The sequence below is a fragment of the Cyrtonyx montezumae genome, unplaced genomic scaffold, assembly GCF_038088225.1.
Source record: "Cyrtonyx montezumae isolate F1298 unplaced genomic scaffold, pur_monq_1.0 scaffold_17, whole genome shotgun sequence".
NCBI lineage: Eukaryota > Metazoa > Chordata > Aves > Galliformes > Odontophoridae > Cyrtonyx > Cyrtonyx montezumae.
This window is the reverse complement of record NW_027071903.1, coordinates 35,107,768-35,133,964: the sequence shown is the minus strand read 5'-3', so window position 1 is coordinate 35,133,964 and position 26,197 is coordinate 35,107,768. Positions and strand designations below refer to the sequence as shown.

Here is a 26,197-nt window from a genome sequence, read left to right as displayed (position 1 = left end):
CAGGGCTTTATGGGGCTGAGGGGAGCTGGCGGGGGGGGACAGGACGGGCATCCACCTCAGTGCAGGCACCAAACCTGCTGGGTTTGTGCTGATGTGTGCGGATATGCTGATGATGGCCTCATTAATCATCCCCACCTGCAGCCATAATTGGGCTCATTTCCCGTGGATTCCAGGGGCTTGGGAGAAATGACCCTTTCCTTGCAGAAGGTGATGTAATGAGATAGGGGGATAAGAACATGGATATGTCCAGGAGCAGGACAGCGCTGTGGAGGGGATAGGTTGGGTTGAATTTCTCATCCCTGCCAAGAGATGGTTGCTTGTAATTCAAAACCAGCCAGCCAGGTTTTGCTATTTTGAAAACATTTTATTTCGTCACTAGTCCGTGATAGCATAAATAATATGAGAACAAATGAGAGCACGTGGAACATAAAGACAGGGAAGCGTCGGGTGGAGGGCACGGCGCAAATGAACAGGGGGGAACCGTTGCACAGGAGGTGCTAGGCAGCTCAGTGACTTGATTCAGTGAGGAGTCAGGGCTGCTTGGTGCCCTTCAGTGCACTAGAGGCCTAATTCACAACCTGTGATTGTACACGTGTGTGCTGTGCCCTCACGCCCCTACCCGGGCACCCGCACTTGTCCGGGGGGGGGGAGAAAGGAGGAGGTCAGGTCCCAGTGAGGACCCCTCTGGTTAGGACATCCAGTCGTACTGCTCTCAATATATATATTTTTTTTCTTTTTTAATCTCTTTTAAAGGAAATGCTGAGTGGGGCTGCGCTCACCCAGTTCCAGTTTAGCAGCCTCGAGCATCGCTGTCACATTTTGCATAGGACAAAAAAAAAACAAACCAACCCCAAAAACCAAACCAAATCAATAGCGAGGAGTCGTGGTGCCTTCGTGCCGAGTCCGGAGCAGCCGGTGCACCCAGCTCCCCTTCGTGCCACACGAGGACCAGCTGCTGAGGACGTGCTTCCAGTTAGCAGAGGGCTCTTGGCATGTCACTTCTGGCTCGTGTTCTGTGTGAGTGGATAACCATAAAATTAAAGAGCGAGTATAAACGAAGAGAGTTTATTTATAAAACGTCCCTGGAAGTTAATTATTCTTCGGGTTGTTGCGGAAGTTCTTCAGCTCCAGCTGGAGCTGGCGGATCCGAATGTCTTTCTGGGAGAGCTCGCCCTTCAGCCGCCGGATCTCGTCCTGCTGCCGGAAGAACACCCGAAGGAGCTGCAAGGAGACGGGAGCGGAGCTGCTGCATCACCTCCTGCTTTTAAACCCTTCTGCTTTGCCCCCCCTGTTGCTTTTGCAGCCCCAGTGTGACGGCAGCAGTGTGCTTTCTCTTTGCTAGGATTGGATTTGCCCTCGCTGTGAGAAAGCCAGTTCTCTCTGTGTTTCCCCAGCTCCTTGTTCCAGGAGGATTTAATTAGAAGGAAGAAGCAGGAGCATCGCGCTGCTCCACTGGGGGCACCGGCTTTAAAGCAGGATGCCCCATGCTGCAGGGAGTGCAGGTCGTTTGGGACTCAGAGCAAAGAGCCAGAGCACTGCAACCAGTCGGGCTGCAGACAAACCTTAGTCCTCAGAACAGCCCGGGATGACCCAGCAGGACCGCCCCGAGCCCACGCTAACAGCACGGCACTCCCCACCTCGTTCTCGGTGCGGGGCGGCACGTTCTCCAGCAGGTCGATGCCGTTCACCACCACGCTCCTCTTCTCTCTCACCGGTGCCTTGAAGACGAGTTTGGACGTTCTCTTGTAACCCTCCTTCAGCGACATCAGGATGGGGTCTGTGGGCAGAGCGGGGGCTGAACGGGGGCTGCTTTTGGGGCTCCCCCTGCAGCCACCATGGAGCCATGGGTGCCTGCACGGCTATGGGTTGTGTGGCTTTACCTCTGTTCACTCCGCTCAGCCACTCGTCCGGTGTAAGGGCTGGCTCTGTGCCGGGGGTCATGGGGTAGATGTCCTCCTGGTATGTCTCTGACTGCAGGACGAGGGGAACAAAAGCACCGAGCTCTGTGAGTCCTGCAGCTGCTCCCTCCCTCTGTCAGCGTGCAGTAATGCAGCCACGTGGCAGCGGCCTCCGAACACAACAAACCCGTGTTCAAACCAGAAAGAAAGCATCCCAGGGGCATGCTGGTGCTCTGCAAGGCAGCTATCCTGTGTGGGGCTGCGTGGGACTTTCACCTTGGTCTCTGCCCAATGCAGAGGGATTTGGCAGAGTAAATAATCGTCGCCCATCACGATGACAACAGAGCTGGAAAGTTCCCAAAGGAGCTTTCCAACAGAGGACTGATGGATGCTGAGCATCCACTGCAGCACAAAGCATCGAAAGATAGGGGTAGAAACCCAACTGCTGGAAATAAATGCAGGTGCTGGAAATGCTACCAGTGGAAGGTTTGAGGCTGGACCAAAGGAGACCCACCCGCTGGGTGGGGGATGCCCACCCCCCGGGCACTCACCCTTCTTGGCACGATCATGGAGATGGGCTCAATGAGCCCCTTCAGTGTGACCAGCTTGTAGAAGCGGAAGACCTCGCAGGCAGACACATCCAGCCCATGCTTCGGCATCACCCCTGCGAATGGTGTGTGAGATGATCTCCCCAGTCATAACCCCCAGTGCTGCAAACACCAGCAGTGGCCATCCCAAGACCCGTGTGCTGCTCAGTGCATCCCTATGGGGCAGACAGGGATGTTTGTAGGGTAAGTGGGAAAGGGATGAGCAGCTTTGATTGAGGAAATACCCCAGGGACAAATGAGTGCTCCTGGCAGGGACCAGGCTCCACATCAGGGGAAGGAGACAGAGAATGGGCTGCTTCAGATTAACCCCCACAGCATCCAACCCACCCCCACGGCCGCTTTGCAGCACCGATCCTTAAGCACTCCTACAGTTGACCTTCTGCAGGTGGAGGCTCAGCAGTGCGGGGCGAGCTGCCCTCCTTACCCAGTCCTTTCTGCGGGGCTGGTGAGCGGAACTCCATCAGGTAGCTCAGGTAGGGCTTCTCCGAGCCAATCTCGTAGTACCGAATGTTGCCATCACCCTGGAGCGAGAGGAGCCGGATGAGTGCTGCGCTGAGCACACACCGTGCCAACATCCCTGCCCATGGCCTGGATGTTTGCAGCACCAGCTCCGTGCGGGGCCGTGCCGGCGCTGAGCCCACCAACCTTGCCAGCCAAGTACAGCATGTGTGTGTCCGCATCGTAGAAAGGGAAGAGCAGCCCCGAGAGCCCGTCGATCTCCTCCTCAATGAGGGGCATGGAGAGATCTTCCTGCACAACGGGGAAAAAAAATTGCTTTTCACTGCACAGGGTTTGTGTTGCACCAGGATAAGCCCACCGCCATCCAACGTGGTGCTGCGGGTGGGAGATGCCCCGGCTCCCACTGAGGGCTGCAGAGCCAGGTGACCCCAGTGAGGTTTGCCACGGACAGGGCTCTCCCAGCCCCCCACTATGGGCATTTTGGGGCTGCCTTTTGCTGTGATACCTGAAAGATGCTGAGAGGGAGTCCTGCCCACTGACCTGGTCCCAGAGCGCGATCTGCCGTGTGTTCCAGCGCGAGACCCCGGTGGTGAGCAGCCGCTTCGTGCTGCCCAGGAAGACCACGCGGTTGACACGGTGGTTCTTGCAGCTGGCTTCCTGCAGGACAGGGCAGGAGCTGCCCTGAGCTTCTATTGCGTCCCACCCAAAGGGCTGTGATGCGATTCTGGGGATCCCTCCCCATGTTCCTCTTTGCTGACCCTTCCCAGCCCCCCTACCTGCAGCACCCGGCCGGAGCGCGGCTCCACCACCCGCAGCTTCTTGTCCTTGCAGGAGGTGGCCAGCAAGCTGCCGTCCGTGTTGAAAGACATGCAGAGGATGACATCCGTGTGGCAGTCGATCATCTTGACGGGTTCCCCGATGTCCAGGTTCCAGATGAGGACCTGTGGGAGGGGATGAAGCTGCATTTTGGGCCACCCTAGAATTCATCTGGAGGCTGGAACCGCTTGCTCATCACTGGCAGAGCCCTTAGCCCGCCCTTCTTGTGCAAAACCAAACCAACACCTACAGGAGGGTGCAAGGCACGGTGCGTGGTTGCATTTTGGACACCAGGAGCTGCTTGCACACGGTTCCCTGCACTCACTTTGTAGTCGTAGCCGGCGCTTAAGAGGATGTTGTTGGTGGTGGGATGCCACTCGACCAAGCCAACACGCCGGCTGTGTCCGTACAGCTCCAGCACCGCCTCCGTCATGTTCCTCTTCAGCCCTCCGTCTGGGATCTCCCATATCCGCACCTGCATGGCACACAGATCCTTGGGTCACGTCCCCAGCAGGAGGGCTGCTCCCCCATAGGACCTGATTTCCCAGGTCACCGATGGTGGTGGCTCACGAACCTTCCCAGCACCCCTCCAACGCACTCTGCTCCCCCATAGCAGTGTATAGAAGTTATCATCGAAGGAGGGAGATGGCTCCCATGATTCGTGGCCATGATCTGTGTTCCTCCCCTATTGAAAAGCTTCCTTGACAAGCTCGCAGCTGCCAAAAATACCAATATACGGAGCTGAAGGAAAGGGCAACTCATTGGGTGACAGCGTTTGGTGAAACACAGCGGGTTTGTGAGCTGACAAAAACTGGGTCACCCCAAAGCCCGGCTTCTGCCGTGCAGAACGGGCTGTGCTCTGCCCAGCTCCCTGGTCGAGCCTTTTTCCCTTCCGATCTGCTCTTTGGGATGGACTTGTGCACATCCAGCAAATAAAGGGAGGCAGATGTCAGCTGCTACAGATGACCTGATTCAGTGTCCCCCACTGGCAGTGCTGCCCTTGGCTCACGCTGCTGCATGCACCAGGACACGCGAGCGGTCGCAGCCCTGCGGTCTCCACGAGCAGGAAGGATTAATAATAGCACTGCTGTCGGGCTTGCAAAAAGCCATGGCTGTGCACAGCTGCGTGGGGACACAGAAAGAGCAGCACTCGATGCCACACAGCACAGGGGACAGCGGAGGGGTTGGTCACCAGCAGCAGCCCCTGCACCGGTGGCACCCGAGCTGCAGACGTGCACGGTTTGCCCCACAGCTGTGGGTTCAGTTTTCCTGTTGCCTTGCAGCCGTCTTTGTCGCTCCCCACCTCCAGCCCCACTCACCGACGTGTCCTCGGAGCACGACGCGATGATGTTCTCGATGAAGGGGTTCCACTTGATGTCGAGCACGTTGCCCTGGTGGCCACAGACTTTGGGGTAGTTTGGCTCGATGCGGCCCGTCTGTGATTAAAAACAGCATGTGGAGGTGTAAGATTTAGTAAAACAGCTCTGTTTCCTTAAGGCTGGAGCCCTGGCAGGAGGCAGCCCCTAGCTCAGCCTGGGATGCTTTTTCCCTGAGGTGGCTCAGCCAAACCCCCCAAGGGAAGAGGCTTTTGCAAACACAGGGCTGTGTTTGAGCTCCAGCAACACCAACAGGGGATGTCGGTAAGAAATCTGTATGACCACTTGAAACCACAGGCAAACAGCTGGGACAGGAGGGGCACCGACCCTGGGCAGATCAGCAGCGGGCTGAATTAGCAAAAAAGTGGTATTTTCCCCAAAAAATTTGCAAGCTATCTCAAAGTCCGTGTGCACACTCCACTTATCAAATCCCCTGTGACTTTTGGAATGCTAATTCCCTTGCTCAATTATGCTAATAATGCAACAGCTGTCCCAGGCCATTTGATGTGCTCCTTTCACATGGATGGAAACCCTTCAAGACCTTTAGGGTGGTCGGTGGTTGTCAGCTGGGTGAGGGAAGCTGCAGCAGAAAACAGCACACAGCTCCTGGTCCAGCCTGATGCTGGCTCCCATCGCAGGCCGATCCCACAAACCCCATGCACCGCTGCCAGAATTGGAGTCATAGAAGCACAGAGTCATGGAGCCAAAGGATCATAGTCGTAATCACAGAAACATTGAATAATGGTCATAAAGAGGCAGTGAGTCCTAGACCCAGAGAATCACAGAACCATAGAACCAAAGGACCATAGCAGCACTGAATCACAGAGTCGAGTGCTCCTGCAGCTGCCCCAGAGCCCCACAGCCCCTCCACATCTCATTCTGGTCCTTTCTGCACCCCTGGCACCCAGGAGGTGGTAGTGAGCTTCGGAGCGTGCAGGATAAGTAGGTCAGCACGACACAGCCACTAAATATTTCATAGCCCTCCCAGCTCTGACCTTTTGGAGTATCGAGCTCCTGGCTTCATTTAACACGAACAAAGGAGCGTGGGCAGGATAGCATGCTGCATTTTAAGGATCCACAGCTCAGGGCCACGGGCAGGAGTGCTCTGAGCAGCTGGATCAGGCCCAGCAGCTCGTTCTTGCACTGTTGCTGCCAGGAGGATTTATTCGAATTAATTTGCTCCCAGGAAGATGCAGCCTGCTAATTGCAAGGCAAAGCGAAGCTGCTCACAGGGCTGTGCCTGCTTTCCATCAGCCACTGGAACTGCCTGCTTGCAGCACGGTGCTGCAGAAAAGCACTGCAAGAGGCACAGGGACACACGAGGGAAAATGAAGTGTGTGCGCTTCAGCAATGCACAAAAACGCATTTCAGCTGGAAGCACAGTGCCAGCCACTGGGCCTGGGCATGGAAATCCCTGAAATGCGCAGGTTTTAAGAGGAAAGCAACATGACAGCAACAGCTCGAGGTGTCCACGTGGGCACGGGTGCACCAGGCTGCTCCTCACCACAAAGCTGCTGCCGCTGTATCTCCCTCCACTTCCCTTTGCCTGCATCCCAACAGCAGCGTCCCATCGGAAAGGCTTCACCTGCACGTTATGGAGTTCTGTTGTACTCAGTGGCAAAAGCGCTGCCCACCACACCAGACCTGCATGGGGGGGGGAGTCTGGGGTCCCCCAGACATCAGGGAACCTCCTGAGCTCTCTGTGCTGGGACCCAGAGGTGGAGCACAGAGCCGTGGCTGTGCTCTGTTAGTGCAGAGCCTGCAGCCCCCTCCCTCCTGCCATCTCCTGGGAATTAATGGGATGCACAGCACTGCTCTGTGGGTTATAACACAGAGCACAGCAGCAGACATCACCTCCGTGTGCAGCTCCCATCATCCAGCTTCCCCCCCCCCCCCCCCCGTTTCCCTATTTGCAGGACGTGATTAGCACAGTGTCTGGAGCAGGGATGCATGCAGCAGCTGCTGGATTCCAGGACGGAGCTTTTAGTTAATATGCAATCCCTTTAATTCTGAGCAACCAGCTGAGTAATTTCCTTTGCAAAGTAGATTTGATGGGTTTTTGTCAGAGTACATTAAGCTTCCAGGAGGACAGAGCAGGGTTGGTTGCTGGTGATGGTTTCTGTGCAAGGAGTCAGGAGTTTTAATTAAGACCAAGTGAATACTTGGAGCAGCAGTGGGCCCGTTCCCATGGCCAGGGCACCCCAGAGAGGGGAAGGAGCCTCAGGGGGAGTGGAAGCAGCAACAGCAGTGAAAAAAGAGAACAATAATTATAAAATCAGGGATTCAGGGCAGAGCTTCCCGGGCGGCATCTCCTGAAGGCACCTTGTCAGCACTAAACCACACTGAATCCTAATCCCACACCAAGGCTGGATGGATCCCTGGCCCTGCACTGCCCGAAGCTCAGTGACCCACATAGCAGCTCCTTAATACCAGGCTCTGCCTCCGGGCTCCAGCACGATGGTGTTTTTCACAGCAGGGGTTGGAAGGAGCATGGCATGGCTGCTGCAGCCACTGGGCAGGAGTGCTTTGAGTAGAGAAGCGTTCATTCATGTGATGCTCACGGAGAGAATGGGCAATAAATAATTCCTGCTTCCAGGAATGGCTCAGATGGATGGGACCATCAGCCAGACCACAACCTCAGGATGGTCACACAGCTCCGGGATGGACACAGCCCCAGGACAGGGACCACCACCCCAATGGGAAAATCCTTCCTCTCTGTTGAGGCTCATGCTTCCAGCCCCAGGACAAGGGGAATTTTCCCCCCTCCATCGCCTCCCCCCCACGCTCCCCGCTCTCGTGCTGCTTTGGGGGATCAGGGGAGGGCTGCCTGAGCCATGGGGATTTGCAGGGTTTCCTCGGAAATCCTTGAGTACACACAAGTCTCTAGTGGCTGAGATTAAGAGTAAATACGTTTGCTACTCTCTTCTTTAGAGGAGGTCTCTCCTCCTCGAGAACCAAAGCAGAAAATCACACTGATCCTGCTGACCTGGGGCTGATTTCAGTACACGCAAAGGTCACCGCAGCTGACCCGAATTTCATTAGCAACCAGTTCCACCTGAGCCAGCACAAGCAAGGCAGAAATGGGACAAATCCTTGGCAGGGACCCAGAACAGCCACGGGAAGCTGTGTGCTGCCAGCATAAGAGCTGGGGGCTCAGGGAGCTGCAGGTACTGCAGGGCAGCACATCTGCAGTGGGGGTCATCAGGGCGAGGAGAGGACAGGTCACTGGGCTCTGCTGGTGACAGCTGCACTGAGAGGCAGTGACTGTTTGCACAGACCACTTCCCCAAAGGCCGTTCCCATGTGTGGACAGAGGGGTGTCACTCTGTTTCTATCCAACAGTTGACTGCATACAGATGCCTTGAGGCTTTCCCTTCTCCCTGCTGCCAAGGCATGCGTGCACCAGCAGCTGGGTCCCAGCATGGCCAGGGCCATGGGAACCAGCACTTCTCAGGGGGTCCGTCCTCCTCCATCCTCCCCCATCTCCCCCACGTTCCCCATCCTCACTGCAGTCACCAGGTGCTCAGCATTCCCAGCACAGCCCAGGGCTGCTGGCTCCTTGTGCTTGCAGCCAAGCCTTGCAAAGTGCAGCAGGAGAAGAAACCAGCACTGCTGCTTAGCACTTTTGCCAGGATGAAGGCTGAAATATCAGTCACTCCCCCTCTGTGGATATAAATACTTCTATGGGCTGTAAGTGTCCGTCTCCTGCCCAGCCTCTCTGCAGCACATCCATAAGCCACATTTTGGGTAGCAGCTACTTCTCCAGCCACAGCAGACCCAGAACCTCGTGAGTCCCAAAGGCCAAAGTAGGGCACACAGGAGCACTTTGCACCGGTTCAAAGCCACAGCCATAAAAGCAGCAGCTGGGATCGAGCTAGTTAATTAAAGAGCCCCAAACCCGTGCAATGCTCCCGTTAAAGGGGACGACGGGCTCTGAAACCAAACCCACGTTTGCTGGGCACCCAGGACGGGGTTTCTGGTTCAGCCGGCAGAGGGTGCAGGCAGTTGTGTGCAGGTTGCCTGCCCGCCCCGCTCGCCCCGTCGCGCTCAGGACAGTGTGTGCAGCAGTGCTGGGACACCGCGGCCACTCAGCCGGCCTGCTCCATCCCTTCCTTCCCCATCTCGAGGGGATACATCTCCTTCAGACCGAAATCAGGTCTGGAAAAATGCACAGAAAACCAAAGAACGGTGCAAACCAGAGGAGAGCCCCGAAGTCCTGAGCTCTTCGATAGAAAACACCCTCGGAGCATCACTTTGTATTGAAGAGAAGTACAGAACACAGTGTATTTTCCCCTGCAGAATGCCTCAAGGAGCAAGCAGAGCATCCTCGTGCCGAGCATTCCCTTCTCTGCCTGGTCACCACTCGTGGCTGTCCCCACTGCGATGCCACCAGGTCCCCAAGCCAACAAAGGCAGAGTGCAGGTGGATGGCAGCCCTGGGCACACTGCCTGCTGCTCTGCTCAACAGCTGCCACTGTGGGTGGGGATGGGATGGAGATGGGCTGGGCATGAGACAGGGATAGGATAGGGATGGGATTGGGGGGGCAGAATGGGGGACACAGCAGCACTGCTCCCGGGGGACAGTCTGTGTGCACTGAGCTCTTCCTTAGTTAGGGTTATGGGCACTGCAGAAGCATCCTGGGGTGCTATGGGGCCATTTGGAGCTCAGCACAAGGGATGGATGCCCATGGACAGTGGGGACACAGTGAACGCTGCGAGCAGCAGCCCTGCTGTGAGCAGCAAGCCTGGATTCTGGCTCCTGCATAAGGACAAAGGCTCCTCCTATTGTGTGAGCTCTGATTCCAAACCCAGAAGATGCATAAAGGCTCTCAGCTCTAACAGCACGGTTAAGCACATTCTCAACCAGAAGAAGGGAAAGAGGGAAAAGAAGAGGAAGGAGAAGAAGGAGGAAGGGAAGAAGAAGGAAAAAAGAAGGAAGAGAGGAAGAAGGAAAAGGAGGGAGAGGGAAAGAAGGTAGACATGCCATTTGCAGTGTACCTGGGATTTTTGTACACCCCAAAATCCCTTTTTTCCTATGACTCTGTGGATCCCTTTTGCCCATCGCCCATGGCCCTCTTCCCAGGATGAAGGAGGGAGGTGCTTCCAAAAAAATACGTGAGATTTCTTTCCCAGTTCCTCTCCTGCAGCTTCCCTGAGCCCCAGATTCCTGCTTGGGAATATCCCAGGGCTCTGCACATTGTTTGTTCCCGAGGAGGGTTTGCTGAGAGCCCAAAGGCTTTTGGTTGCAAGGAGCTGGATTTCTTGTGTGCAGAGGAACATATGGCCCAGAGTATGCAAACACATGGGCGCTCACAGCACAAACCAGAGCTTTTTTTTCTGGGGAAGATTTCTGTCAAGAACAGAGGGAAGAAATGTAAAAATAAAAATTATATTAAAAAAAAAAAAAAAAAGGAAGGAAAGATGGCAGCAAATCAGACCCTGAGTAGATGCGCAGTATCTAGGTTACCTTAATTATGTTCGGCTAAATATGGATTCCAATTAATTAGATGGCTGCTGATTTCCAAAGAAAATTAGTTTACTCTTAATGAGCTAATCAGCTCCTATTTAAGAAAAATAATGAAATTATTAGGTTGTACAAAGGAGCGTGCAGCCGCCTGACACGGAGAGCCACGGGTGATCCAGTGAGACTGCCTGGTTTCCCCATGGGCCAACCAGGTTGCAAATGGAAACTTGGAATCGTGCTCCATTTCCCAGGATAAAAAAGAAGGAAAAAAGGAAGGGTAATTTGCTGGCAAATTAGGGTTAAGGCTCAGGATCTGGGACGGCCACATGGGGCGTGGATGGGCGTGCTCTGAGCTCAGGGTGCAGGCAGGAGGCAGCGACGCAGCTCCACCAAAGCTCCTTGTTTGCAGAATATTAATAAGAGTCAAGCTGTGCGCCGCAATTAAAATGCTGATTATGATTTCTTCCATCTGCAGCCGATGCTACTCGGGAAATGAAATAAAAAGGAAGGAGAGATGTGGATGTTACGTGGGGAAATGTCTGGGAGAGAAGCAGCCGCTGCCTGCAGCTCCACATCCTGCACCACGATCCCAGAAGGCAATTTCCGGGGAATCAGCTGAATTTCCGAGGGTTTAAAATTGCATGAACGGGGGATGTGCAGATTGGTGTGGGCACTCATGCAAGGAGCGGATGGAAGATTCAGATGGGAAGGTGAAAGCACAGCACTGCAGGGGGAAGGAGTACGTGCTCCGATTGTATCCCGTAGCACAGAAGTGTGCCCTCGCCCAGTGGCAGGTTGGAGAGCCAATGTGAACTGAGGAGTGCTGATGCATTGGTGTATTTTTGTTCCTCCTCGTCCTCCCCTAGCTGGCTCTTAACAATGAGGTGACGTCAAAAATGGCATTTCTGGAACTGCCAGGTTGCTGCTGCAGATGAGTCACAGCCAGGACCTGGGCAGGGGCAGACGCAGGCTTGGTTCTGCTGTGGCAGATGATGAAGCAGAGCTCATCTGCAGGCCTTGCATTGGGATTTTGTGGCAGAAAACCCAGGTTCAGAGCTGTGCTCCCCTTTTCTGGCTGCCACAGCACCAAGCTGGGGTGCAGAGCCCATGGGGGTGGGGTGAGATGGGATGGGATGGGATGGGAATAGGGTAGGGTAGGGTAGGATGGGATGGGATGGGATGGGATGGGATGGGATGGGATGGGATGGGATGGGATGGGATGGGATGGGATGAGATGGGAGTGAATAAATTAGAGCAGAGTGGAGTAGGGTAGGGTAGAGTTGAGGAGAGTGGAATGGAACAGAATGGAACAGAATGGAACGGATAGTGTAGAGTAGAGTAGAGTAGAGTAGAGTAGAGTAGAGTAGAGTAGAGTAGAGTAGAGTAGAGTAGAGTAGAATAGAATAGAATAGAATAGAATAGAATAGAATAGAATAGAATAGAATAGAATAGAATAGAATAGAATAGAATAGAATAGAATAGAATAGAATAGAAGAATAGAAAAGTTTTTAGTCGGAAGAGTTCTACAAAGACCATGGAGTCCAAATGCTGCATTTTCTTCCCAAAGAATAACACCAGTTCCCTAAAGCAACCATGAACCCCTACTTTGCCACAGAAGAAACCCCACTAAGGAGATCAGAGCCGGGCACACGCTGCAGGAGGGATGCTCTGAGCTGGAGCAAGGCACTCACCTGCTCGAGTGGGATGACGAGGAAGGAGCCGCCGCCGGCGCTCTCGGTGACGATGGCGAGGAAACGGGCGTTGACGGCGCAGAAGTGATTGTCGTGCACGTTCTTGGTGATGGGGATGCCATCAAAGCAGTGCTCCCGGCTCGCCACCTTCCCATAGACATTGCGGAACTTGGAGCTGCGGTACTGCGGGCGCCATGACATCTGCGGGGCAAACAGCGCCGTCAGCATCGCCGCCAGCAAAGCCCTCCCCGTGCTGCTCTTCTCCAGCCCCCGTTGGGCAGTGCTGGCTGCAGCGTGGCTGCTGCTCAACGAAGCATGGCCGGGCAGAGCTGTGAGCACTGCTCCCCAAAAAGAAAACACCACCGGGGGGGGTCCCCGCTGCAGCTCCCGAAGGGCACGGAGCAGAACCGAGCGCCTTTTCAGCATGCACCGCTCATCGGGGAGACAGCACGACCACTTCGTGTGCATATGACAAAGGAATTAAGGCTTTTAATGCGATGACTTGGAAATGGATTAGGCCGGAGCACATGAAAGCATGCATCGGTGCAGAAGGAGAGCACACGGAGAGGAGCGAGCAGCACAGAGCTGTGGGGCTGCACCGCGCTGCCCCGCTCCTTCGCACGGCGCTCCCCTTGTGCTCCCCACTCACCCCGCTCCCTGCAGCAAGGTGGGTGCACAGACACGAGGGCAACTGAGGCATTTGCAGAGCACTTTGCTTTTTGTAGGCGAAAAGAAGGCGACTTTCACCATTTTGATCTTTTTTTTTTTTATGTTTCAGGTTCATGATCCTCGTGGTAGCACAACACAAAGATCTAGGGCACTTCGTGCGTGCTGGAGAGCACAAGCCAGCCCAGAGCAACACAAGCACTCAGCTCTGTCCAAGCACCAGCAAATGCATGCCAGAGGACTCAGAGCAGCGTTCTCATAGCTACATAAAGGCGTGTGAGTGGACATTTAAATGCTGAGAGAGCAGCTCTCAGCAAGGGACACCACCAGCACACATCCCCACCCCTGCAGGGCCTTCCCCCAAGCACAGTACCGGGGACACACGGTCAGAGCAGCATCTCCCAAACAGGAGGGGGGGATGTTTAGAAGTGTAGGCAGCAGTGTTTCCATCTCTAACTCATACAACGGGCTCCTTACCAGGCTTAACTCACAGCTAGGGGCACAGGGCAGTAAATCTGCACCTGCATACCCCATGTATGGCAGGGCCAATAGCAGGAGGGATGCAGAGGTGAATCCTGCACCCCAGTGTCTCACTGGGAGCTGCATTTCCCAGCCCTGCAGCACCAGGAGCATCCTTCAGAGGATGCAGGGCCAGGGCTGAGCGTCGGCCCTGAACCTGTGCAAAGTCAGCATCAGGAGGTGGGCACACAGGTTGGTTGGGTTTGCACCCTACGGTGTTGGGGGCGGTGCTGCTAGGGAAGGGGATGCAGATCCTCAGGGATTTACCCCACAGCGAGAGCAGATGGACTTATATTTCTGGATGGAAATGTTTCTACTGGGAAAAAAATATATATATATACATGCAGACTCACATCCAATGGAGTGTTGAGAATCTGTGCCAGATCTGCCCGAGCAGTGGAGGAACCCCAGCACAGCCCAGGCTGCTTCTTTCAGGAGTCCCACTACATTTTACTTTTTCCTTTTGCTGAATAGGTGAGTTCCCATTTTGAAGCCAAAGTTAACATCTTTATGAAGTTTAAAAAGCACACAAAGGGTCTTTTAATAGCTTGTAAGCTCTCAGCTTCCTCCCTGGGTGAGGCTTTGCTCCCCTTCCTGCCATCCATACCACTCTATTCCTATTGCAGCGGAAACCAAATCCCACCCAAAAGCCATTTGCTCCCTCTTTCCCCACTCAGCAGTTTCTTAGTGTCTCCCCACCTGGGAGGATGCTCTGGCTGTGGAAAGAGGGGCTCCTGATCGTCCTGCATGAAGCTCAGCTCAACGAGCTGCTGCCAAACGAAGCATCACACCCACAGAGCCCCGAGGTGCTCTGTGCCCTCCGTGTGCATCTCCGCCCTCCAGGTACGGACGCACCGCCCCACGCAGCGATGCATCTTTTAGGACCTCAACATTTCTGAGTTGTTCTTCATTGCCTTTGCTCTTTCTCCCCAATCTGGGCAATCCTCCATCCCACCCCGGGAGGAAGCAATCGGTGCTTTGCTGGCCACAACCCGAGCGCCGTTCCTTCACCCCCGGTATTTCCTGCAAACAGCAGCCAGCAGCCCCAGGGCCACAGACAGCACGGAAACGGCAGCAGAATGTCGGGAAACGTCTGGGGGCTGCCCAGCACAATGCTTCCTGCACGTTTATTGTTCTGGCATCCAGCGAGGCTTCCCCGCTGCGGCAATAGATCTTCATGCCATGGGGGTGATGCCGAGGTCCCCGTACTGCTGTGCTTTGGGGACGTGGGGTATCCTGGAGCAGCAGGGAATTGCAGCTGGAGGGAGGTTCTCATGCCAATGGAGCTTTCTGGATCAGAAAATAAAGATCTCAGCATCCTTTGCCATGCTCCAATGGCCTGGGTCAATGGAGGCGCTCCCAGTGGGGGCCCGAAGCCCTTCCTCGTGTGGAGGCAGGAGGATTTTCCTGCAGAAATGAACCAGAGAGATTTTCTGGCCAAGGAAAAAAAAAGCCCTTTTCCCATTGCTCTTTCCATCTGCCGGGCTCATCCCAGGGTGGGGAAGCAGCAGCAGCAGGGACAAAGATGAGAGGGTGGCCCCACGGTGTGAGTCCCCCCAGCCAGCACTGAGTCCCCCAAGGCTGCCAAGAGGTTACAAGCAGGGATGTTTTCCCAACAAAATAGGCAATTTCACAAGAAACCCCATTTTGCTACAGAAAACTATTGCCAACCTGTCCAATTTTCCCACCAGGTTGAGGACAACCTCCAACCCCACGGTCTGCACAATGCAACCGGGGAGGAAAGCAGCCCCTGCCCCAAAGGATTCCAACTCAGTGGAGACAAAGGGACAGGAAATGCTGGGAAAACCTCACAGCTGCTCTACCACAGCCCCTCTGCTTCCTCCTGGGGCGGTGGGAGCTTTGCTCAGGGTGGAGCACAGAGCATCTCATGTCCCACGGGTCATGGGTGTGCTGGCAGCAGTGCAGCAGTGAGTGCTGGGGATATCCCCCCCAAACTCACACTGAAATATGCCATTTCCTTCCTTCCCTCGGACTTCCAGCCCTGGCTTGATCCTGTTTCAAGCAGCTGATGCTCAGAGCCAGACAACCCCTCTAAATTTAGCCGCCACGTGCAGCGTGCCCTGACCATCACCTGCACTAAGCCACAGCATCCCCAGAGCCCTGCAGCAGCTCCCAGCCCCATGCAGAGCTCTGCAGAGCCAGGAGCACTTCTGCGAGCTGTTACTGGAGTGTCTGCAGCCCAGCGGTGTGTAATGCTAAGGAACTGGCTCTTGGGGTAATTCTATACATTCTGCTGAGGCGAATGGGCATTTCATTTTCCCATTGCCTCGCTCTTGGGAGGCACTGCAAGAATGCTCCTGGGTTTTTTTGGAGCTGTCTCCGCTGAGGTTTGCTCCAGCTCCGTGCTGTTCTTGGACTCTGACACCTCCTTTCACTGCAGAGCCCCTCCCTCACTTCAGGTTGAGCAGAACTTCCATGAGAAGCACTGCAGAGCACTTTGAAGAGATGAAACGAACCCCATCCCCAACCACACTGCTCCCAACGGCGTTAGATCTTGCAGGAGGTTGGGAATCTCTCCGCTCTGCTCCAGTGTTTGTTGGACCATGGCAGTGTTTTACTTCTTGAGGCCCTTGAGGGGAAGAGCGTGTCCCAAAATCCCACACTGGGAGGGGGAACCTCTTTCACAAGAACAGTTAGAGCAGGAGCCAGGTGCAGCTGGAGGAGATCTGGGGAGGTTTTGGTGGCTCCCACAGCACTATGTGAGCAACAAGGACATGGCTGAAGCACGCACCTCTAGGAAAAACCCTGCCTTCCACCGTGGGGAGTTTGTTGGTGCATCGTTTTTGTGCCAATCCTTGGGAGCAGAGAGTTGGGAAGGACACCCAGGAGCATGGCACAGCTGCCATTAGCATCTCACCCCCCCACCCCACACCCCACTGCGCAGCAGATGAACGGCAGCACGAAATGTAGGTCAGGCAGGGGGGGGATTTTCTGTACACAGCAGTGCTGGACGGGGGCACGCACACAGAAGGAGCATCACAGGGAAAGGACAGGCAGCCTCCTCTCCCACAGCACCACCTGGTCGATGCTTTGGGGCCTCACAGAGCTGCACCTATCCTGGAGCTGCACTGCAGGAGCAAGGAGCGCAGGGAGCAGCTCTAGAAGCAGCTGCATTAAAAATAAACCAAAGAGACGCACAAAGAACTTTTCTGTTTTCCAGGCTTTTCTGTTTTCCAGGATGAAAAGCCCTTCTGGAGTTGCTGTGCCAGGCTCCCCTGCAGCCCCACGTCAGCTGGCAGAGCACGGCACACAAAGGCCCATCGCCCTGGGAACAGTTTGCTGGGGAATGGGAACAAGGAGCGAGGCTCAGCCCCTGCCTGGATGCACTCGGAGCTCCTGGCAGCCCCAGCCTTTGCCTACCAGCAGCAGCAGAGCCCAGCTCTTGTCTCCACGGGTTTATTTTTAAATGCATCTTTTCAGGCATCGGGAGTCTTGGCAACAGCAGCTGAGGAGCAGAGCTCGTGCAAAGAGCCCGAATGCTGCAGTGGGCAGTCACAACGCAGAGCCTGCCGTCATCCCTTAAAGATCTGAGTGTCCTCTGTGCTGCCTGCACGATGAGGGCTCTCAGGGAAATCAATCGAAGAACAAGTGGGGCCATTAAGGTTGGAAAAGAGCTCCAAGATCCCCAGCCCCATCCCATCCCACCACTGTGGCCCTCAGTGCCACATCCCCGTGGTTCTGGAGCTCCTCCAGGGATGGTGACCACACCACAACCCGGGCGGTCTGCGCTGGGGCATTTCAGAAAAGCCAATCTCACCTTCCCCTGGAGCAACTTAAAGCCATCACCTCTCATCCACGGGCACATCAGCATCATCAGGACGCGGAGCCTCACGGCCAAGGAAAGCTGAGCCCTTCCCAGGGGGCTTCCCAAGCCCCTTCCCCTCAGCCCCAAGAGTACATATTGGCCACGGATTGAGGTGGCCAAGCCCTAAGGATCAGCCAGTGGAATTTCCCCTATTTAGAGAGGAAAATGCAGGAGGGATGGGTGGGATGGGTGGTGCCATGCCCTGAGCTGCATCCACCCCAGCTCCTCCAGAGCTGCTCCGTGCTCAGGTGGGCTCTGCAGTGCTGGAATGAACTCAGTGCAGAAGAGCTCGGAATTACACAGCGCTGAGTCGATCAGATCCCAGCACTGCCTGCGTTACTCATCAAACACTTATTGTTCCTTGCACATGAGATTAGAGCCAAACAAATGCTGATTTTAATCTCTTCAGTTCTCCGACGCTTCTCAACTCAACCTTGAAAACGGCTTTTGTGCACGTTAATGGCTTTCATGCCAGCGAGGCTCAGATTTAACATTTCTCCACATCCGTCCCTCATTTTCATGGCAATCCCAACGTGGAAAGCAGCGCACATGTCACCCAGCCCTGAGCATGTCAGTGTCACCCATTCCTGAGCACACCCATCCCCACCGGTGGGGAGAAGCACCAGGAACAGAGCACAGATGGAGCACATCTTTGTGCCCTTGTGAGCTGCTGGTGCTGGGGCAGGGCTGCCCTCGGTGTGCTGCTGTCTGGATGCATCTCAGTCACAGCCTCCTCCAAATGCCCCGCGCGGGACACTCACCAGGCTGCCGTGCTTGCTCCCCAGCACGCTAGACTTGTGCAGGTCCCTCATTGACTCGACAAGAGCTCTGTGCAGAGAGGGAAAGCAAAAACATTCAATTTGCTCCCACCAGCAAACCCCACATAACCCCTGTGCGCCCTGGGGGATTGAGAGTGGGCATCCCCCTACTCCTCAGCCCCAGAGCACGGCAGGGTCAGCACCCTCCACCCCCAAGGGATGCCCTGGGCACTTTGGGTACCAAAGTCTGGGTTCAGCCTCAGCCAGTGCCCCCAGCACCAGCAGATACGGCCACAAAGCCTCCCCAGCAGCACCCCGAGCCAGCAGCAGTGCTATTTCTGTGTGATGCCACCATGATGTTAGCACTGGGACAGGCAGAGGAGAGACCAGGGAGACCCATCTTACGGACGTGAAGGATTTATCCCATGAGCACAGCCTAAGCAAAGCACAGAATGAACGTTTCTGGAGCAGTATCTGCCAGATGAGTTTTTTTCCAGTCTGGAAGGAAGTGCCTGGGATTTCCCTCGAGCTCAACTTGTCAACGAGTTCTTCTTCCCAGAGACCACTGACTGCATGGGAATGGTCTCTGCACGGCTGGGAAAGTCCGTCCCCTCCATCCCCACCCCTCCCCCTTCACTTTGTGGCCCCGGCCCGCAGCCCCCTGGGGGCTCCATGAAGTCCATCCATTTGCCACAATCCTGGCACCCCCGTGGCACCCGGCTCAAGCTCAGCATGCTGCCAAAGCTCCCGAGCTGCCCACGCTGGGCTGTGTCCCCACATCACGTGGGTGACCCCAGGGCCACCACAGAGGGACAGAGCGAAGGGACACCAATCTCAGGATGCAATGGAGCCAACCCAAAAGCACGCCGATGGCAACGCTGCTACAGACCTCAGGGCACCCCCATGGGGTCACCCCACATCCCAGACCCCAAAGCATCACTGTGGGGCCGTGCCCCCCCCAGGAAGCTCTCCGGGCCCCATGCTGGGAAGGAACAGCAGCCCCACACTTGTAAACAAGCACAGCTTTCCTCCCACTCTGTTTCCCAACTCCTTCCCACCCGGAGAAGGCAGCGGAAATGTTTTGATGCAGAACAAAGGGACAGGGATGAGGGCAGTGCCCCGGGTCACTGCTGTCCATGGGACTTTGCCCTCCTCTCCCTGATCTTGCAGCTCCTTGCAGTCAGTAGGGAAAACAGCGTGCTCGTTCCCAACCTGAGAGCTTTTTAAGACATGTAAGGAGACAAAAAGCTCTTTCCATGTAACGAGGACAGATTTCACATCAGCACCAGCAAATCGTGTCACACATCACCCAACACAGAGCCAAGAGCCTCTGTTACAGCAGTACTTCCAGATTCAGGGAGAATGAGTGGGGCCACCGATGTGCCAAGAGAAAACCTCCAGCGGGAGGGAGCCAGAAATCCAGCCCCTGCTCAGCTCACTGCTTTTTGGTTAGGGAGAGCTGGGAAGTCACCTGCATGGGTGGGAAGGTGTGAGAAGGGTGGCTTGGAGAGGCTGCTTGGGAAGATGTTATGGGATGAAGGTGAAAAACTGGGGTCAAAGGGACTCTGACATCAGCACCTTCGTGGCTCCTTGCTGAGCTTCAGTGTTGCGAGGAAAAAGAGTCCGGGAGGTTATTTATGCTGCAAATGGGGTTTTGCTACAGGAGGAGGGTGCAGCGGGGTGAGCAGTGCAGGCCCAGAGACCCCACGGTGTTCCCCATGGCACTGAGCTCCCCGTGTCCCCACACTGTGGCACCGCTTCTTCAGAGGTTTCTCCCAGCAGAGGGGCAACGTTAATGAAATGAAATGAAATCAAATCAAATCAAATAGACAGAAAGAAAAACATACACTATCTTCTGAACGCATCATGCTGCAGAGATGTCCCCGGCCGTGCAGGGAAGTGCCAGCGAGGCAGCACGGCCCCTTCCCCTCCCCCCCTCCCCCCCCCCACGCTGCCAGCCTGCACCGGACAATCCCGGCCTTGTGCGTGGGGATGGGGGGGACGTCCCCAGCAGCGGAACGGAGCTGCCTGGCTCGGGGCGAACAAGGAGCCCTCACCGCCGAGCTCGCAGCATCCCCGCCCTGCATTTTTTGCACCGGAGCCTCGGAGCCCGTTATTGTTATGGAGCAGACGACGCTGCAGCATCGGGTTTCGCTGCGATCAATACAACCACGGCAGCGCCAAAGCGCTTTGAATCGATCCGCAGCCGCGCAGCCCCCGAACGGCGCCGGCTGCAGCCAGCATCCCTCAGGCTCTGCCCACGGGGATGCTCTGCCCACGGGGATGCTCTGCCCACGGGGATGCTCTGCCCACGGGGATGCTCAGCGCCGGCTGCATCCTGCTCCATCAGCAAGGCGTTCTGCACGCACTGGTTATTTCCACCCTCCCTGATGCCCTCCCCCTCCTCCAGGTGCAGGTGCGCAGCTCCTCACCTGAGCTGCTGGGTTCTGTGGGCACCTCCTGCCACGCGGGGCTGGCGTGGGGCTCAGGGGGTTGCGGGCGCTCCTCGAGTCTGGGGGAAGGGAAATGTCAGTTGCAGCAGTGCCCACAGCCCCCAGCCCCCTCCCAGCTTCCCTGCTGCAACCCCTGCAAAGCACGGGGCAATGCTGCACGTGGCCTGGGCACGATGGGGTGGGCGTGGGGAGCTCTGCAGAGGTGAGCACTGCTGGGGCCGATGTTGGGGTGCACCTGCAGGGACACTCTGGGTGTCTGGAGGAGAATTTGCAGGCATAGAGCGCAGGGAGGCTCAGAGCAGAGCAGAGCTGTTCTGCACAAACATCCCCACGGCTGCAATGGGATCTCATCCGTGCAGCCCTAAGGGCTTTGGATTTGTTCATGACCAAATGTCAGTCCTCCATGCCATCCAGCAGCTCCCTGACCTGGGAGCCAGCCTTCAGATCCTGCCCATTAGCAAACACCAGCAGCACTCGCTCTAATACGAACATTAATGGGGCCAGCAGCCAGAGCTCAGCATGGGAGAGGACCAGACACTCCATACGGGCTGACAGCTTGGCTGGGGATTGGCACAGTGGGGTGGCGGGGGGAGGAACCACCCCGTGCCAAGGAGAAAACCCCACACGGGGGGCTGGGACCACGTGTCCTCATGATGTCCTCGAGCAGGAGCCCTGCTGCACTCATCACCTGCCACGATGGCACCCAAATCTGGGCTCCCCTCTCTCTGCAAGGCAAGCACCCCCTCGGGTCCCAGCCATGCTCTGTGCTCGGTGGCTCTGCCACCACCCGGTGACAAACAAAGGAGGGAAGGAGCTGTGAGAGTTGAGCTGGGGCCCTTCCAGGCTGTGAGCGACGGGACGCAGATTGGTGGGGGCTCCAGCAGCTGGCTGCAGCACGGAGCTTCTGCCTGCTGCCAGATTTCAGTAATTGCACACTGACTCGGGAGATAGGAATCCAGGATCCGGCTACTCCGTGCTCTCTGTTTGCTGGATAATGAATTGAACTATTCATCATTCGATAAAATTTCCATGAAAAGAAGAAAGGGGGGGAGGGGATGGGTTGTGACCCCACGTTGCATTCCGCATGGTATGAATTACAGCCCCCAACAAGCCTGCTGGCCACAGCCAGGCCACGGCAAAGCCCCGCATTAATGCTGCATTGAATCTCAATTAAAACTCATTAAAAAAACCGTGGGCCAGAGGAACTGTCTTTGATGAGAGTCATGCTTTTGGAAATGGGGAGCTGCCATTTTTAGACTCAAAGCGGCCCCTTATGCGTGCTCCCTGCCCCCACAAGTCCCAGCAACGTCGAAGATGGGCGAACCCAACACTGAGAAAGGAGAGTTTTGTGCCCCACATGGTACTGCTGCCCCAGCTGGGAGCAGTGCCATCCCATCTCTCCTTCCAATGACCCCACGCACAGTGATAGGACTTCCCCCAGTTTCATCCAGGACTCCCCAGCACCATCCCTGCCCTGCACCGCCTGTCCCCACCCTCTGTGCACAATCCCTTATTTATGGGCACAAATGAGTTTTCCAACTGCTGCATCCTACAAAGGGACGCCCGCTTTGCTTTCAGGGCAGCGAGAGGTGGAGAGCTGTGCCCCCCAAACACCGTGCACAGAACCCCACGTGATGACCAACCCCACAGATCTCCCTGCCAGGCACGGTGGTTGGCCTGTACCTGTTCCCTCTGAGGTGAGCGTTGGTGCCACCACCAGCACTGCTCCTCGAGGCTCAGAGCACAGACGGTCCCGCATTAAATGTGGCTTTTAGTGAACTGTCTGCACTTCACTTCCTGGCTATTTCTCCAGAAATAACGTCGAGCTTTGCTGCCCAGTGCCCATTTCTGACACAGCCACTCTGCCTGACAGCACGGCCCGGTGCCTGCAACCAAGTGCTGGATCAATTGAACCAGCATCAGCTTTGCCATGGGATCAGCATTCGCCCCAGGCCCTAAATCTGCCCTTAATGATGGGGCAGAGGACGAGTGGCCTCACTCCTGGCCTCCCAATCAAGGTCTCTGTGTTAATTACCACCTGACCATGTTCGGTTGCATCACTCATTCACTATCCTGAACCACGACAGACTGTGCATGCAATTTCCTCTCCGGGTTTTTGGTTTTGGCTTCATCTGCTCATGAACTAAGAGGATAAGCTGTTATCTAAGCAGCATAGCTTGATGACTAATACCAATTAATAGATAATAAAGCCAGAGGAGACCAGAGGATAACTGCATCTAATGCATGCCACAGGACCTCCCAGACTGCATCCAATTTAAACTGTGCCCTTTAGAAAAACCTCCAGTCATTTTAAAGCTGTCTTTCCCGAATTAACGCTCCCTCAGACCCTTGTTAATTTGTATTCATGGTTAATTACACTCTGGCCTTTTGAAACAGCTTCTGGCAGAGGGCAGGAGCTGGGAGCACCACACCAAGCCAGCCCCAGCCACGCAGAGTGTGGGGTACCAAGTTGCAGCCAAGCTCGGCCCTCCAGCAATGCCTCACTTGCTGCAAAACCAATGCTCAGCCAGCCAAGGTCTCACTTCTTTGTATGTGAGCTTTGTTCCTTCGTGAGCGTGGTGCTCACAGTGCTGTGCATCCCAGTTATCAGCCCCACTGAATGAACGTGCAGCTTTGGGACCAATTCTAGAGGAGTTGGGCAAAATCTCTGCCCCGCAATTCTTTCTCTCCTCCATCTTTCTGCTGGCGGGGCTGGCTCCAGCAGCCCCATATCTGATGGAGGCTGTTGGCTGTAGCATCCACCCAGCTGAGTCCTGGGGGCAGAGGAGGACTCAGGAAATGAGGACAGACGTTGGGCTGTGGCTGAGGAGAAGAGCTCTGTGTGCTCCTTCTGCAAGCAGACGTGGTTAGCTCTCTAGCAAGGGCCCTGCCCTTTATGCATAATGCATTTGGATGTTTTTCTGCTTGCACGCAGCAGATCCCAAACCCAAGCCCCAGACTTCCTCTAGGACAGCTCATCTACAGCAGGGATGAGTTTGCCTAGTTCCTATAGCACTTCTCACATCGCTGGTTCTTACTCCAGAGCCTGGAGAAAGCAGAGGTGGTCTGAGGGAGCGTGGCACAGCATGCAATGCAATGTGACACAACACAATGCAACACAACAAAACACAGTGCAGTGCAACACAGCGCAACGCACCTCGATGCGTCTCAAGGCAAGATTCCTGGCATCTGGGCAGATCCCCAGGCAGGAGTGTGGGCTCTTCCTGCGTTTCAACCCATCGTTCTCCATCCTATTTATAACCTGACTAAACTCTCCTGGGTAGAACGCTCCCACTCCTCACCGTGGGAGGGAAGGGGGTGGCTCAGGGTGTGGATGAAACCAGCTCGTTCCACATCCTGACAATGCATGCCTTGCTCCCTGCTTGCCTTCCCCTGCCCACCCCCACTCCCAGAAGAGCCTTTTGTGCCTCCCCACACCTCGAGCTGGCTTCGAGATAGCTCTGCCTGCGCCGGGCAGCTGGACCTGCTCATCAAATAGATTTTCCCCTAGATGTGAACTGCAAAGTTGGTTCAATGTTTCCCATTGCCACTGTTCCCAGCAGCTCCCGGGAAGCGGTCCCAGCGTGGGAGGAGCAGCTGCAGGGACCCACTGGCCACCTGCACTGGGCAGGATGCGAGGAGCCCTTTGCTTTCCTCCCCTCAAGGACACACACACACAATTCTCAGTCGCCAAACACCCCAGGCCATCCCCCACATCACCTTGACGGCAGCTCCCCGCAAGCAGCCCGGATCACACCACCAAGCATCCCCTCTCCCACGGGTGCTGATGTCTTTTGCTTTCTCTCCATCCACACGCCCTGAGATGAGCCACGGCTTCAGGTCACTGCAGTGCTGGGTGTGAGCCCTGACCTGCTGAAAGCCCCCAGCACTGATGTCCCAGCAGCTCCACGGCTCTCTGCCTGCATCAGGACTGTCCATTCTGCAGGAAAGCAGCACCCACGGGGTGTGCTGGAGCTTTAGGGTGCTTCGGTGGAAGCACACATCGTGCGTGCACCGTGGATCTTCCCAGCATACCCCTCTGCTCCCTGAAAACCACCAGCACATCCCTGTACTGCTGAGCACGCTCTCCTCACAGCCCGGCCTTTTCTCTGAATGAATCTGCTTGCACTTAGGAAGAAGGAAAAAAAAAAAAAACCATTAGTGAATACATTAAAAAAAAAAAAAAAACAAACCTGCTAACAAGCACTACAAATTAATCATCCTGCCTGGGTGTGTGACTCCTCAAATCAACAGCTCTCAGGTCAGCGGGTCCGTAGTTCTTTTAGCCTTTTTGGTCAGCCCCTCAGTCCCTCTCTCAGCACCCAGAAGAGCTGGGAACACACTTCTCCTTCAGCACAAAGTGCCGCTGGCTTTGTCCAGCTGGCAGAGAGCTCGGGACGGCAGCGGCGCGGTGCGCATGGCAATGGCCAGCAACAAATGCTGGTGCCAACCCAACAAAAGCAAAGCAGTGAAACACAAGTTATTTGTTAAGCACGGAGACGTGGGGTGGGGGGGTTCCTCCCCTGTACTCTCTTCAGCAGCATCAGCCTGGAGCTGCTCTGGGCTCTTTGGCCATGAGCAATGTCCCCATCACACTTGTGCCAGCGTCCCCCACCACGTCCCCCCCCAACAGGAGGCCCTCACGTGGAGTGGCAGGCAGCAAGCAGGGCACGGCTGCTGTTTGTTCCCCCAGACACGTTCCACATGGGGGCTCATGAGGTGACCCCCACCCCGTTTGCTTCCACGCGAGGTTCGTTAGCACCGCGCCGCTCTCCGTGGCAATGGGCCATGGGCAAAGCTTTGTCTGGGCCCGAAGCAGAGCCCAGCCCCAAAACCAGGGCCGTGGTGCTGTGCCGGGCTGGGAGCCCACGCCCTGGCACCGAGGCTTCAGCCCGGACCCCTTTGCTCCCGGCCGTGCGACGCAGCCCCGTTCCCCAGCACACAAATCACAGCGCTGCAGTGGGAGCTGCCCGGACCCCCACGCAGCAGCGTCCAGCCCAGCCCCCTGAGCCCACTATGGGGTGGGCCGAGTGGCGACCGCCGCTCCACGGACACGGGGAAATAATGGGAATGAAATCCCTTCCCCCCGTGCAGCAGCGTGGGGAAGCACCTGGGGCTGCTGCTGCAGGTACGGTGAAGCTTTGGGGACCGAATCCCTGCATCACTCCCCTGGGCACCGGGAAGCTCTGCTCAGGATGGGTTCCCTCTACCATCACCGAGCCCCCTGCATCCCCCTCCATCCCCTCCCTGACACCCCCCCCCCCCCAACCCCTTTCTACCCCCCGTCAGCCCGCAGCCACCTGTAGAGATCCGGGCAGCAGCTGCCGAGCAAAGCGGCTTAACGGGGCCGCGTCGGGGGGGATGGATGCTCGCGGCCACCCCCGGCCACCGCCTTCCCTCCGGGCTGCGGCTCAAAGGGTTAAAACTGCAGCACCGCCGCCAGGGGCCGAGCGGAGCGGCCGGGAACGGCCGGGCCCCGCTGCTCCCCGGCCCCGCAGGGCCGAGCTGGGAGCGGGGAGCTGCGGGAGCATCCGCGGGGAGAGGCGGCTGCGGGAAAGGCGGCTCCTTACCTTTGTGACAGTCATGCAGAGCCGAGAGGAAGGGTGAGCGAGCTGTCCGGGGAGAGGAGGGGAAAGGGGGGGGCGAGGGGGGGGAAGGGGAGGGG

At 56.1% G+C, this 26,197-nt stretch overlaps 1 protein-coding gene across 3 annotated transcripts; it reads right to left on the bottom strand.

Moving 5' to 3' along the window:
• Positions 1–1,049: 1,049 nt before the first annotated feature.
• Positions 1,050–26,197, bottom strand: CORO2B (coronin 2B). 3 transcript variants are annotated; one of them, XM_065734114.1, is made up of 12 exons: positions 26,103–26,197; positions 12,311–12,511; positions 5,101–5,217; positions 4,107–4,256; positions 3,742–3,906; positions 3,506–3,622; positions 3,152–3,256; positions 2,931–3,027; positions 2,450–2,562; positions 1,881–1,971; positions 1,638–1,777; positions 1,050–1,221 (listed from the first exon to the last, which is right to left on the bottom strand). In XM_065734114.1, exons 1-12 carry the CDS (start codon positions 26,115–26,117, stop codon positions 1,090–1,092), a joined length of 1,443 nt encoding a protein of 480 aa, XP_065590186.1. In that variant the 5' UTR covers positions 26,118–26,197; the 3' UTR covers positions 1,050–1,089. The 3 variants fall into 3 exon arrangements, with proteins under 3 accessions (XP_065590186.1, XP_065590187.1, XP_065590185.1); XM_065734115.1 differs by lacking the exon at positions 26,103–26,197 and adding an exon at positions 20,512–20,563; XM_065734113.1 differs by lacking the exon at positions 26,103–26,197 and adding an exon at positions 18,083–18,149.